Raw genomic sequence first — 15,817 nt, forward strand, 5'->3', positions numbered from 1 at the left:
CTTTAATAGGATTTCACAGCAGAAAACCCTCTTCCTCGTAAGGCCCTGGCTGGATTTGATGCCCCTGTGTGTGTGTGTGTGTGTGTGTGTGTGTGTGTGTGTTTTTGTGTGTGTGTAATTCTCTTTTAAAAGAGGCACAACTGCAGCAGCGAACTTCCTCTATTAACTGATCCCCCGACAAATTCGCTGACTTTGCGACAGACCAAACCCACCCCCCACCCCCCTGCCCGGCCCTTAAGTCAGCAGTCCCTAATGGACAGAGGGGTTGTGGGTCAATTTGAGAGAATGCAAGAGCAGTAAATGAACAAACAGGCCATGTGCAAATTGTTAAGTTTGAATTCCATTAGGCTTTAATTTGCCCGATGCTTTTAAAATGCAAATTGTGGGAAATGGCATGGAAAAAGAGCGAGCACCTCAGCGCGGTATCCCGCGTTTAAATCCTAAGACTACGCAGGGGTTGTTGAATATGCCTTGCAAAGAAAAAAAAAATTGTGATGACCGTAGGCTAAAGGTTTTCCCACAGAGATAACTGATGAACACAAAATTATTTTAAATTACAAGGACTTTTTTCTCTTTTGTGAATTTTGGCACTGATACAGAACAGAGATGTGGAACTGACGCAAACTCTGTCTGCTCCTGTTCACACTCTGAGTGAATATTTGTAGCGAAGAAAGATTTTATATCTCGCTCCGACTGAGAAACAAAATGTTTGTCAAGATTTTAATTTCACCTGTTTTATCTGACTTCTAAAAACTCAAAGACAAAGAGAGGAACAGTTCTAACCCCGTCAGCAGTTGCTGAGCCTTGTGGCCCCGATCACCAGGACGCTGCTGAGGACGGTGAGTAAGGTGAGAACTCCTCCTGACGGGTCAACTGGGACAGAACCCTACGGGGGGGGGAATGGTGTTATGGAACAATTGTATCATTGAAGTGACTTTCGTCCACATCGGTATGTGTTGTGACTAACTGCACCGCACGAGGAAAGGGAAAGTGCGAGTGCAGAGCTTCACTGGCCATTCCGTCGTCCCAAACATTTGCCACATTTACAACAGGGGACATTCTGTCAAGTGACGACGGAAGTAACTACAGAAGCATCCTGATCGTGTTCCTATCGTAAAACACACTGGGACCAAGCCATCTGTCCGGATTTTACATCAGCTGCAGTGAGGAGGCAGGAAATAAACTCGGGGTCTGGTTGTGCTTAAAAAAAAGAAGACCTAGTTTAAACAGCGTGTCGTCAAACGTCTTCTGAAGACCAGAGTGTTTACAGCTGTTCCCTGAAAGTTTCACTCGAAGGCAGAGTGGAAATCCAGCTGTTGAGTCCAGTTTTTTTCACTCTATGACCACAGACATCCACAACGCTGTCATATCTGTGGAGGTACAACGCGAGACAGTTAACTGTCAGGTTTAGTGCATTCAATAGATAAATAATAATAATAAAAGAGATTCAATACAGTCCTCCTCAAGACACGACTTTAATCAATTTAGTTAATAACAAAACATCAAAAAAACTGCAGTGCATCAATTTGGGAAAGAAATATGTCAAAATATGCCGTTGATTCGTATGAATGTTTTTTGTTGAGTAAAGTATATTTAATGCTAACACATAATCACCAGCAGCAGACGCCACTGACTTTAAGTGCTTTTCACACTGTTTGACTGGATTGATGAGAGGCTTTTGATAGAGGTACAATATTGTGCAACCATTAATTTCAGTTTTCGGACGAATCATGATAATAAAATCACAGACAACATTTGTAATTGCTCCCGGTCAGCCGCACTAGGTTTCACACTATAATAAGCAGCCTCCAACTGACAGCTACAGCAGCAGTGGTATTATATTTTCACCGCAGACGTGCTCGAGACTCACCGGCAGGTTATGAAAAAGCGAATGTGCGAGAAAGAAACTTTGTTATTCGACTCATACAGGCGATGCACATGCTCAGAAAAGCTGCGTCCAGTGATAATCCTGCCAGGTGACGGGGATGACCTTGACTCTTGTTTGACCACCACGCCATGTGTGAACTCACTGAGATAAGAGACATTTATTAAAAACACCTCACATTGTTTGCATATTAAACTGTCAAAGTTTATCTGCAGTTACTTATGATTAGTGACTATAATTCGTGTGGTTTGAATTTCGGCAATCACACCATCAGAATGTTCCGTGCAACGTCCAGGCCTGCCGGGAAATGTAGGCAAAGGGTCTGTCAGCTGTGAGAAATGCCCTGCGGACGGCGTATCTAAAAAACAAAAACTTGCAATACATCATTAATAAACCCTTGGTCAGAGATAAACAATAAAATAGACAATAAAATAGTGAAAACTTACAAACTAAGTAAAAATGGTCAAATTCATGCCAGAGGCTTTCAGAGATGGTAAAAGAGAATAACGGAGGAAAAATATAAACCATGAGGAAGAAGCAACCTGTTCCAAAATGCATGACATCATACCAAACCCTCCTTTCGGCAGTCTTTGTCTATGAGTTAACGCAGTCTTTGTCTATGAGTTAATAGAGATTTGAGTTCACTGTCATAAACTGGATTTTGAGAAGATTCTGAAAGGATGAAGAGGAAAGGATGCAAATATTCTGAACATTAAGGCCGAAGGCCGAGCTCCAGCTTCACTGGTCAAGTGGTCAGATTTAAGTTGAATTGTGTAGTTGAAGCTCTTAAAAGGTTTTGAGTTGAAAGACCTCAACGTGTGCGGAGCTGTCATAGACCTCGACCGGTGTGGAGATGTAAGGAGAAGCTGGAATCCAAGTGATACACTGTGTAAATTACCAGGTGGAGAGCTGCCCTCTGCTGGTGGCTGACGACAAGAGCAGGCAGATGATCCAGAACCATGACTGGGAGACGGGGGTCGAGAGGGTCATAGGAGGAAGACATGATCTCTATTAGGAGCAAAAAAAAGCGAATCAGAATACTCACCTGACGTGGGCACGAGCTTATGAAGTTCCAACCATAACCACAGAGGGAGCTTTGTCAAATGTGAGCAAGACACTCATGGCAACGACGCATGATCTCGGGTGTTCTTTTGCCTGTGAAGCTGTGCAAAAAGATGTTGGAATCCTCACACATATCCACAAATTGTTGAACAATGAAACACATGGATTTATAGGTGATATGTACACTCAAAACAGGCTGAGGCAGCAGCATGATTGTTTTACGGAGAAAACCTCAAGACACAAACCGGCTAACTAAAAGGAATGTAAGACACTCGTTGATACTCTTGTTAAATACATTTTTTCCTTTTCTTTTCTTTTTTCATTATCATTTCATTCATTGTTGATTCTAAAGAATGACCAGAGTCATAATTTTAACTGGGGATGTTTATATGTGACCAAAAATCTTTCTTTTAAGCCAACTTAGTTTGAAGACCTCGTTCAGGGGACACAGTCTATTGTATTGCTTTAAATTATTATATTCTAAAATCATTTGAAATATAGCATCCATCCTCAGAGTGTGGTCCTCCAAGACTGTCGAAACTCCAAACACAATGCCTGGTAAATCAAGATATTTGCTCAATCAATATTTGATCGATTGTCACTTTTGCTGCTTTTACATGATATTCTAATCCCAAACGGTGCAGTCGTATTGTTGTGTGCAGGGGCTGTTTCTGAAAACTTTCATTACTTAAGTAAACAATAAATAACAGACACAGCAACATGAATTGAATAACTGAAGTATTAATAAGATACAGTTTATTCTTACATAGGAGCAAGGCTTTAAGCTTCTTTCAGCGTGCGCTCGGAAGTCTGGCCACCTCAAGTTTTCCAAACGCGTAAAGTATTAAATCTTGATTAACTTTTTTTAAATACGCAGCATTTGACGCAGGGCCGTGCTACCTGAGTTTCTCTGACGGATTACTGTACCGGTATCTGAGCTTCCTCTGTCTCAGATGGTGACTCACAAACTGACAGACGCGAATTCGACCTGCTCTCAGTTTATCAGAAAATACAGCACACGAGAATATGTCTGACAAAAATGAAACACAAACTGTTTGAAAAACATTCTGCATTTTATTGGAAATGAGTGCGTCTCACACAAGTTGATCTGTCATTACAAAAGTTTGGTTCACGATTAAAACAATTTTAATTTTAAAGAGAGTGGAGGAAGATCTTCAGATCTAAACATTTGATATTTATAACGCAAAATTCATTCTTTCTTTTTTTTTTATCTTATGAAGGGGAAAAAACTGAAACCTCTTTGATAAAGTTAGTACATGTGACCGGGAGTGTGCAGGTTTCTTTTCGGGCTAGTTTCTTAATAAGTCTTTGGACAAATGCATCTGCAGATAACGCTTCATGTGCAAGGAGATTCTGGGATTAATGTGTGTGACTGTGCGCGTGCAAAGAGAAATATTGCTCACAGTGAAACTACCCTGCATTAAAGTGTAAAAGACTGTGACCTTGAAACATTTTAGAGTGGATTTATCGTGCTGCTTCCTTAGAACATGGCTGCACATTGCACTAGAAGTCAACAACAGGACGTGAAGAAGATCAACAATTTTTAAATGTACTGTATGTTTGGGGGGTGCAGACAAAAAGTAGTCAGGATGACATTACTTTTTGAAAGCACATGTTTCCTGCTGATGACACAGCGCCGTAACTTGGCTGGCTGACATTTTGGCCGCTGGTACGTTCTAACATTACATCTAGTGTTGAAAGTGCCCATCATCCCATGACAGCAATCACACACTCACACACGTCTGAGTGGCTGCGCTGCCGTCACACTGGCCTATGTTCGTCACTGGGGATTTGAGGTGCAATTCTATTCAGACACTACTCTGCCTTGTGGCTTCAGCCCTAATCCAGCAGGTCTGTGGCTGCATCAGAGGAGTGACGTTCAACACTCTTACTCACAGGAGAAAAAAAACCTGCGTTATGTCATGTGTCATTATTTTCTTCTTATCTCTGCACAATGAACCCCACTCCTACTTTATGTTGTAGAAGGAGAGAAGAAAACTGTAATCATTACACAGAACAGAAAACAAATGAGAAAAGTCCTTTTCAATATTAACACAGATAACTACACCAATGCCACTGACTATAAACCGATTGTCAACAATGGTTTTCATAATAATAATCATATGAAGTTTGTACGTATAAATGAATGTAAATTTCCACGTATATAAACACTTATTGTACCTTAACACTTACACTATTTTATTCTATGGTTATTAGTGCACACACACACATATGCACACACGCAGACATATACCGAACACACCAGGTCTGCTGCTTCTGTATAATGCAATATTGCCACTGTGCCAATATTAATACCATAACTGTATGTGTCCAGCAGATGGAAACATTGGCTATGTTCTTTGGCTTCAGATAAATATTATTACTTGTTGCTAATCTATTATGATTGGCATACAGTATTCTCTAAAACCCTGAGACCAATTGAAAAAGACAAACATAAAAAAACCCCATAAAAACATCTTTAGAAATCTCAGTGTCTCAGATTACCCAGACTCACGTCAGGTATATTTGGCCAAACTGTTATACGTGAGCAGTAATATCAAGAGATTTTTATGTTTTGTTATTTCATCAATGCTGGTTTCATTTGTTTTACCACAATCCTTCGTCGAAATCAAGTTTCACCTTGAAGTGTCCTCCTGCCTCCACGTTTTGTTTCCACCATAGAGAGATCAGAAACAAAGATGTGAATTTACAGGACACGGTGCAAGTTTACATTAGTTTCATCTGTGTAATAAACTCAGGCTGGCTACAGTCATGTTGTATCTGTGCGGGTCACCATGGTGAATGAAACTCGTCTACAATAGAAGCCCTGCTGTCTTTCCCTATTTGAATGAACAGGCACGCCTACAGAGTTATGGCTCTTTTAGCAATAAAAGTCCAGCCCATGCTTATGCTTTTCATCCAAGGAGTTGCTTGCGTGGTCTGAGTCAGATTTAAATACGGACCTTCTCTGGAGATCGGGGCTTCGATCAGAGGTGAAGAGGAGGGGAGGCCCAGAGCTGTGAGGTTGATGCTGGGGGGGCGGGGTGGTCCCACCCGGAGCCTGAGAAGGCCAGCAAGGGGAGGCGCTGCCAGAAATGGGCAAACCGTGGAGGTCCGCAGTGAGTCTCGAGTCCAAAAGAGACTCCTTCATCTGCTGGTTCTCCTTGGCTGCTGCCTGCCACACCACCTCCAACTCCTCCTCTACCTCCCTGGAGCAGCAAAGACAAGGAGTCGGTCAGTGAGTTTGTCTAGCTGGTGAGGTGATTAAAAAATACAAAATGAGTGGGTGACGTCATTGAACCAAAACTGATTAGCAAGGCAACAAAATAGAGAATAACAGAGGAAAGGAGGTGAGTAGACTGAGGTAGTGCTACAGCGGCGAAGCGAACGCACGGTTGTAGAAGTGAGCAGGCGAGGAGATGTTATGGTTGAATATCAGGTTATATGCAGCGTTACCATGGTCGTGAAGCTGATTCACGCATCGATACGGCGACTTTATATGATCAGACTGAATATGAAATCCTAAGACATCCCTCAGCCGCTTCATTTTTTTAGTGTTTGTACATGTTGCTCCACACCAGCGCTGGGTTGTTCTCTGCTGTTGTGCGCCACGCAGTTGCCATCAGCAGTTAAAACTACTGCACGGAAAGTGTTACCATGGGGACGCACCGACTCCCGTAGCTCATGCAGCTCCATTTCCAACTTCTATCACCATTGCGCAATCCTATAAGTACCTCAGCACTCCCTATTCCCACCACTCATCACTCCTCCTTATCCAAAAACACTGGGCTGCTGGGAATACAAGTGCATGCATCATCTCCTTTCGGAATTATTTCTAGAGTAGTGCCTGAAGCATTGTGTGTTCGTAACCGAGATGGAGGGAGGCTCGTGGCTGCAGTGATCGTGTTGTGTTGGGAGTTCTGTAGGTTTGGTTACATTTTGTGAAGGCGGGTCTACAAATCTGTATGCGCATGAGTAGGATGGAGGCGATAGAGATATGGTGGAAATGGTCTGCTAAGATAACACTTGTGTTTCAGGACAGCTTTGGTAGTTTCGTGTACATTCAGTTTTATTTTCTGTACAGTGTGTGTACTTATTCTGAAAAGCAGAGGTCATAGCTTAACACAAAACACGTTTTAAGTCAAATGCTTTATTCACTAACCCATCAGGGGAAGCTTCTCCAAATAGATTTTTTTATTGTTATGAAATATGCTTTATCATGTTTGCCATGTGTGGAAAATCTGAACTTTGAATGAAAGGTCATGTATGCTCGATTTAAACAAATACCAGGTAACCGCTGTACTTGGCTTGTCTAGATGTTGTGTTTATGAGTGTGTGTGCGAGTTTATAAGCCAAAAAGGTTGACGCTGATGGTGAGATCAGCAACTGTTTAGCATTCCACTGGTCACAACAGGAAGTACAGATCAGCTCAGGTGATTAATAAAGCTCCGTTCATACCTTTATTACTAAAAGTAAGAAGAAAAAAAAAAGGAGTCTTTGTTTCTGGGTCCTCGGTTTGGTTCCACCTGCGGCCCTTTGCCGCGCGTCGCCCCCTCCCCGCTATCTCCTACTTTCACGCTACGTGTGTCAATAGAGGCTAAAATGTGCCCCACAAATAATAATAATAATAAATTTCATTCATAGAGCACGTTTCATTGCTAAAAGCAATCTCAAAGTACATCTCTCTCAGTCAGCTGCGACACTCTCTACGCCGTCACCCAGACACCAGTAGAGCGGAAGGAAGTCACAGCTATGTCATGGCAGCTGTACTGCTGCTCACAACCCAAGAGGTTGCAGTGTTGAATGTGGACTTGTTTGGATGATGCTCCCGAAGATGTTTAACAAAGGCCGAGCAATCAGCCGCTACCGAGGGGCCCATTTTGAAGAGGCACAGCACGTGATTTTTAAAATGAACACTACATCAAATGTCTGGCTCGTCTCAATTTTAGCGCGTGGTTTCATGTCCGTGATTTGAAGTGAAGAGTCACTAACTGCTTATGCTCGAACAAATTTCACTGTTTCCATGTGGCACAGTCAGAGCAAGCACTTTGTATATGCTGTTCTGCATTGACCGAACAGCATACTTCATACCACTTCCCACACACACGCACGCACAGATTAAAAAGTGTCCACAACACCCCCTCCTTCAATCAGAGTTAATAAATAAAACATCAGGCTTCTTTTAAAATCAGCGTGTGTGTGTGTGTGTGTGTGATGGCCACAACACTTGCCTTCATGTTCCAAAGGATCTTTTATCTAAAGCACAAGAGCACTTCTCTTATCAAATGAACTCTGCAGGCACAATGCGGGGACAACTGGAGTGTTTCTATATAAAGCAGCAATCATCAGGCTAGACAGGGTGTCGCACTGCATTCAGATCATATGGGAATATGCGTCAGAGTGGCATGGCTGCGAAAAAAGGCTCGCACATATAAACTCAAACTATCCCTCGAAAACACAACAACTTATTTAACAAAGGTGTGGAGCCTCATCAGCTCATTGAGAAACTTGGTCACAACAGGGTCATACAATAATATGGTAATGTAAACGCAGTTCGCCAAACCATCTTGGTTTTTTGAAACATGAAGTAATCATGTCTGGAGGAGCCATATCCTGATATGGATCATAACCAAGTTACCGTACCTACCCAAACTTAACTTAATTTTTCAGTTCTTGGTTAAAAACTACCAGAAGTGAACACTTTGTGACAACATTTGATAAAACAGTCATGATGGAAATAAAAAGATCCTGTCGTCTAACCTAATTTGATTTGTACAAACACCAAATGATCAAATCAAACACATTTCCATTCATGCTAGTCATGCGCTACATCTTATTATATTTACCAGTAACTATGTTTAAAATGTGCGTGTGGCAATTGTACAAAAAAAATCTAAATTCCTGACGGGGATACTTAAAATAAATTGGTTGGGGTCTCCACAAGCCCTTCTTCAGCAACACAGCTGCCAGGTTTGAAGTCGATCGGATAAGCGGCTATGGAGAAAATTGAAGGACAGACAGATGGACAGAGAGTTCTGTAATAATTAGTAGGATGCCAGTTTGATTGTAAAACAAAACGTGACAAGTGAATTCACTTTCGTGTGAATCAAATAACAACCTCCAATTGTCAGAGAGAGAGAGAGAGAGAGAGAACGAAGGAGGGATAATGACAATAGAAGAGAATAACAGCTCCAAGGAGACTGTACGTAATTACCTGTGTGTGTGTGTGCTGTTATTGTCATAATGGCTGAAGCATTAACGCTTTCCTGTCATACGCCGTTCGCACGTCAGCAACTGCAGCAATGAGCTGCCTCTGTCTGGACTCAGTTAGCTCCTTATTAAAGTGACGGCGACATCGGCGTACAGTAGCTGTATGACACAAACGTGTTCCACAATGCTTAAATGTACATGTGTATTTAAAAATTAGGGTCATAAACACCTCTCGTACATGAACGTCAAACGGACTAATCAATGCTCAGCCTGCTTGTCTGAGGTGGATTAACATGTTGGATTCCCTCTTTCTGGCTCAAAGCTAGAGGGAAGTACAGTTGGGTTGATACACGTGTCAATAATGAATAATGATGACTGGATTCATTAATGGATGGATGGATGATGGATGGATGGATGGAGAACATACATTTTAATAATGTCTGAAATGTATAAGCATTGAAAGACAGGATGTGTATGGCTGATTATTATTTTATTCATCTGATCATGAATGAAAATAGGAAGAATACAGAGAGAATGTTGGTCAGAGAGAATAATCTCCATAACACCTCAAAATGGGCTTTTGAGAGTGTATGTAATGTTATTTATTTAAGATGATTATTGAGATATTGAACTTATCAGAGTGATCTTAAAAGGTGGTGTGTGTGTTTGTGTGTGTGTGTGTGTGTGTGTGTGTGACCTGCATTCAGCCTCTTCCTCTTTATTTGTCAACTTGTGCTGCGTCCGATGGCTTTCAATGCTCAACTTGTGCCGTGTTTAAAGTGATACGAAAATCTTACAAGGTCCGACATTGTAAGAATCACTGTTGTGAATTGTATGTAAATGTGGCCACTGGGCACATTGCGGTCATATTAACATAAATTTGGGCTCGTCTGAAAGGGACCGTCGTCACAAGAGAATAAATCTTCTACGAAAACTTTTAGAGAGCCAGTTAAATTTCACCAGACCAAAGTATCATTTAGAAGACAACAAAAATCACCCATTTGTAGTTGATGGGTTTTTAAGCCACAAAGTCACTTCTGAGACGATAAATTTATCTTCAGAACATGGAGTTGACTATGGGGGAAAGAAAGAAAAACAATTTCTGATCAATGATTTTGTGACGGCGACAGACTTGAATACATTAGTCCCCGTCTTCCGTGAGCAAAGGCCCCGCACAAACTTAAATGTCCGCTAATGACCCACAGCCCAAACAGCATGCGCACATGCGTTACCCATGGCAACCGCACTCGTTGCTTCCTATGAAGCTGCCCAGACACAACTGACAGATTTATCTGGCAGCTATAAGAGATACACTTAAAAAATCGATGGAAGTGTGCATATGTGTGTTTTGGTGGGATAGCTGTGGTCTGACCTACAGAGAAGCAGCTCCGCAACACCAGCACATCTCCAGTACAATCGCAGCTGCACTATGCTGCAGCCATCTCCCGATTCGGTCTATCAATTCCCAAGCGTCTTTACCCTGAAAGGCCAAGCACTAACATTATCCGGTGGGATTCTGAGCAGTGGGATCCGTAAGGCTACACGTCTGTCTGTGAGACAACCACAGGGAACCACACCAGCACTAGCATTAGACAATCAGTCCTTAATTATCACTTGTGCTCTCATGCTCATGCTCCATAACAGAAGAAAAGTGTTCCCTATCACCAGACATGCTCATAATATACTTCAATCCAAATACAACTGGACCTTTTTTATGGCTCTACATTCCAGACAGTTGCAGTTATGCTTGAGTGGTAACATATTACTAAAGTAAGCCGTGTGTTGAACATTTGCACTTCTTTACAGTTGAATGTGGCTCTTTCTTTTAAACTCTTTTTTAAAAAAAATAGTAATAATGGTGTTCATTCTCCATATAGTAAGTGTCACATGTGGCTTCTCCTCTATCATGAAGAAAAGCGTTATGCGATTGAACTGTGAAAGAAACAAAACTTTAAGCAACAAACATATCAACAGAGGATTATTTCATTAGGGTTTAAGAAGTGGCATCTTGGTGCCGATTGCGGTTCTACAAATGGATTATGGATTATCTATGTGAGCTGAGTGCAGCTATTAGAAAAGTACCCTTATTGAACCTCAACGCCAGACCTCACCCACTTCATACTTTAAACACTTTAGACCCAACACACACACACACACACACAAAACGAAAAAAACAAAAAATACAAAAAAACACAAAATAAACTAGGGCTGCAACTAACGGTTATTTTCACAATCGATTAATCTGTCGATTACTTTCTTGATTAATAAATTAGTTGTTTGGTCCATGAAATATCATGTCGATATTTGATGTTTTGTTTGGTCCTCACACCAAGATATTCAGTTTACTGTCGCAGACAAGCAGAGAAACTAGAAAATATTCACATTTAAGAAGCTGAAATCAGAGAACTTTGACTTTTACCGCATAAATACTACTTGAAACGATTAATCAATTACTAAAAAATGGTTGGCGATTAATTTAATAATTGCTTACTTATCGATTAATCGATTTACTGTTGCAGCTCTAAAACAAACCCAGCGACAGACTGGAGTGCAATGACTACAAATAACTTAGTAGGTACGTTTGCAAATTGCCATATAATCACTAGCCATCACTGTCAATTACGTGTTCAATACATTTAAAAAAGATGTTTTCTTGAAAGTTGAATCATTACAAAATAGCGTGAGTTATAAAATCATCCTCACGAGGAGAACTGCACCTGTGCCTTTCTACCGCGCGGCAACTTAGAAACAATAAGAAACTCGGCAGAGACAGTGAGACAGCCATTATCCTCTCGTTCCTCTCATTTCTGCTCGGCTGGATGCAGCAGCGTCAGAGCCACTCCTGAATCTGATGAGGAAACCAAGGGATAATTAAGTACTACTAAAATGTGTTTATCTGCATTCGTGGGCTTTGGCATTAATTATGCATGAGGCTCCAAGCGTGTACGCCATTAAAATGATGCCAGCGATTTACACTGCCTACTTTCCAGTGTGTGAAGACAGAAGAGATTAAGACTGTGGCAAGCGGACGCAGCAACAGGCAGACTGCGTTCAGACCAGTTGTAAAAAAACTTCTACTCAATCTGTGTTTCACCGAACTGAAGCAATTTCGAGAAAAAAAACAAGAATATCCTGTGTTTGATGGCGTCAGGCAGTGTCCGCTGAATTTACAAACCTTAAAACGATACTAATCATATTTAGAATAATTCATGAATGAAATCCCCTCATATTTTAAACCTATTACAAAAACTCATTAAACCATCCATTTGCATCCAAACCACATCCATTTCAACAAATTACAATAGATCCTCCATACACATTGTAAACTCATTCAATCCCAGCAATTTGAAATCCTGCAATGTCTCCCTGAATACAACATACATTTTCCACAATTTTTTTAAATTTTTGCAAATGAATTGTATACAGCATATGGACAGTAATTATATATTTCTTGTTCTACAGGCCCTGAGCTTCAGATAATACACTCAAGTGCCAAGCCTTTCATTCGGGTACGTTGACATCAATGTGGAAAGAACTGTGGGGGAGATACAGCCCTTTAAACACATCGTGACCGCAGAGTAGGGGTTCTAAAGTAATTGGACAGACACACACGAAGTCAAACAGAGTCGTTGTATTTAATATTCCGCGGACATTGCTTTGCAGCCAATGAGCGTCTGCAGTTTTGGACCCACAGACGTCACCAGATGCTCTGTATGCGCCCTGGTTTCGAACGGTCCGGTCGTCCCAGTGGAATGCAGCTCAGTCGGACTGAGATCAGGTGGCTCACTCGGCCAATCTGACACATTCCTCCTCTTTACCCTGGAAAAACTCTCTGTTACTTTGGCAACAATTAGGATTGTTGTCATGTTGAATGATGAAATGTTGCCCAATGAGTCTTGATTAATTTGCGTCTGAGCCAACAGAACGCCGGTGGAGTCTTTGGGTCATGAGCTGTTGCTTTTTTTCACTCGGCAATTTCCTCTTTCCATCATTTTGAGAGTTGATATTTGTTTCATCATCATTACCAGTGGTTTGTAATCCTCTGCTGTTCTGGTCGTTGACAAGGGAAAATGTCCGCCTGAATCCTGCAGAGCATTACTGACTTGCTCTTCCAAAAGAGAAACAAATGATTTTCTGCTCATCCGCTAGACTTATGCTCCTCAGTCTATCAGCTCTTTTGACGTTTTGTACTTTTCCTGTACACAACTGGGTTTTTTTTAAGAGTGTACAGAACTGTTGGGTTTGCCAAACCAGCTGCCTTTGATTTTAGCCTAATTGTCCCTTCATTATCTTCTTCACTTGTACGGTCCCATCATCGCTCCTCATATTGACAGACACCTCAATCTTTTAGTGCCAACTCTTAACTTTCAGTCACCCCTGTTGTTGTGCATGCACTGAAACGCACAGTGGCCAAGTGTCCGATTACTTTTGACCCCCTAAAAAGGTGGGCACACTGCGTTAATAGGGCTGTATCTCCCGCTGAGTTCTTTCTTTCAAAACTCAAATTAAAGCTGAGACTTGGCACTTATTCATTATTTCATTTTAAAGTGAATGTGCTGAAGCTCAGAGTACCTTCGGTCTTGACTGTGATGAGTTTGTCAGCCTGCTGACAGTTAAAGAACTTTTTGTCAAAATTGAACACACTAGAAACTTCAGCCATACTCATGAATAACTATCTTTGCTAATATGCAGCAGATCTTTCTAGGTTTTTGTGGTTGGGTATGGGGAAAGACAAGACTGTTGCCCCCTGAGCTCCTGGAGGTCTCAGGCAGTGCTGCTTCCCTGGGGGGTGCGCAGAACTCAGCCGGCCGGCGACGATCCCAACTTCTCAACATCTCTGCTGCTGTTGGTGGTGGGAAGTTTGACTGCTCATCTCCGCAAGTTGTGACAGGAGAAACCAGGTTTCTAAAAACCATAAATCAGGGAGGAGCTCCATGACAACTACCGCAGTGATTTTACATGCTGCCAGGTAAACTGGTCAGGGCTTCCCACAGTGGCGTATCAGTGACCTACGCGGTCGCGTGGTCTACATATCTGGTCGTACGGCGGATTGTGGTGTGGTAGAGCCAGTAGGTCAGTGGTGTAGGTGTGTGTGTGTGTGTGTGTGTGTGTGTATGTGTGGCATTTGTCATTAAGATGCCCTCGGGGGCAGAGCAGGACAGGATCTTCTGACAATCTGATTAGCCAGCTTTCATTTGATAGCACAGGCAGCAAGCCCAGAGACTGAGCTAAAAACAGCCTTACTAACAGGAGGATCAAGAGGAAGTGGTATAGGTTGTTTGTGCAACAACAAAGTACCCCGATGGGTTTTTGTCATTCTGCAGCGGTAGATAAATCTTGAAATGATCACTAAAAAATCAGCAATAACAAAAAATGACTTGGCTTCATGACTTCCTTTTATCCCCCACACAACCGAGGGATTTGGCATTTCCATTTGTGCCACAGCCATGTACATGTACTTGCACGATGGCCAGAGTTGCGATTCCCTCAGCAGGACAATTCAATTAGCTCAATGCAATTGTCTCGGGTTATCGTCATTAACAGGCCGCATTCATTTACAAGACTGCTCTGCTCTTTTTCTGTTTTGCATAGTGGCGACAAATGCTAATTTACTATCTCAGAACAATTAAAAATATTAAATACAACACATACAGCATTAAAAAATATAACAGATTTAGCCAAACCAATTATTGCCCATTAAGTTGTCACAGCAACAGGCCGTTCTCCGTGATTCTAAAATACAATATTTCAGGGCAGTACTTATGCAAATCCTGTTGAAAAGCAGATGTGATTGTTCCACCCCCGACAAACCACAGCGTCTGTGAATGAGAGGACACGGTGAGGATTGGCAGAAATGGTTGGTGCCGAGGGGGTTAACAGATTTAGTGTGGAGAGAGAATTTTAGAAAGGGAGCTGTGTGATCTGCCACGTCCTCGGGTTTTGAGGGGGATGTCAGCATCTATCTCCTGAACCCTGCGACGAGAGTGGAAATTGCACTGCGCAAATATAGAGACTGTGCAAAACGCACAGTTGCGCTTGCTGCTGCATTATCGGGTCACGTCGCTGTGTTGTCTTGTGTATACTCTCACTTGCTGTGTGTTTGACTGTTGCACTGTGTTGTGCAAACCCAAAATATGCTGCAGCTGGAAATGAGGCGGATGAGGACAGAGCGATTCAAAACATTACAGCTGCAGGCTGAACAACCAGAATAATAAAGATAAAGGATGCGAAAACAAGGTCACCAAGAACCCTCTTACATACACAAATACTGGTTATACCAAACTGGACGGTTTAAAAAGGGTCTAAAAAATAAAAAATAAATTGAAAAATAAACCTGCGAGTTCTTTGTTGTACAAACTATGTAACTTCAATATGGTTCCAGAATTATTTCAAAGAAAATATGTACATGGCATATCTGTACAGCTACTCCTTGTTGTTTATGACTGAACATGTACTGTATGTGGATACCAGGTTTATCTAAGATAAGTTAAATTGGACGATAACCAGAATAGCAGATGTTGCTTGAGCTTTATCGCTTGTTTGCCTTGGCTTGCTGAAATCTGTTTTTCTTCTCGACTCAAAATGATTTAAGAAAACAGGATTTTGGCAAAAAGCCTGAAACTGATCTGTCAGTCTAGA

At 41.7% G+C, this 15,817-nt stretch overlaps 1 protein-coding gene across 2 annotated transcripts in view; it reads right to left on the minus strand.

The window, feature by feature from the left end:
- Window positions 1–4,001: 4,001 nt before the first annotated feature.
- The window catches only part of cep89 (centrosomal protein 89), a 52,094-nt gene continuing 40,278 nt past the window's right edge, over window positions 4,002–15,817 (minus strand). The window contains exons 18-19 of one of the 2 annotated variants that reach the window (XM_047331585.1): window positions 5,932–6,177; window positions 4,002–5,622 (exon numbers count right to left, since the gene is read on the minus strand). In XM_047331585.1, the coding sequence (XP_047187541.1) occupies window positions 5,598–5,622; window positions 5,932–6,177 (271 nt within the window). In that variant the 3' untranslated portion in view covers window positions 4,002–5,597. Of the gene's footprint in view, window positions 6,178–15,817 lie in introns of both variants that reach the window. The other variant, XM_035628348.2, reaches the window with a different exon arrangement.

This window comes from Scophthalmus maximus, chromosome 4, assembly GCF_022379125.1.
Source record: "Scophthalmus maximus strain ysfricsl-2021 chromosome 4, ASM2237912v1, whole genome shotgun sequence".
Taxonomy (NCBI): domain Eukaryota; kingdom Metazoa; phylum Chordata; class Actinopteri; order Pleuronectiformes; family Scophthalmidae; genus Scophthalmus; species Scophthalmus maximus.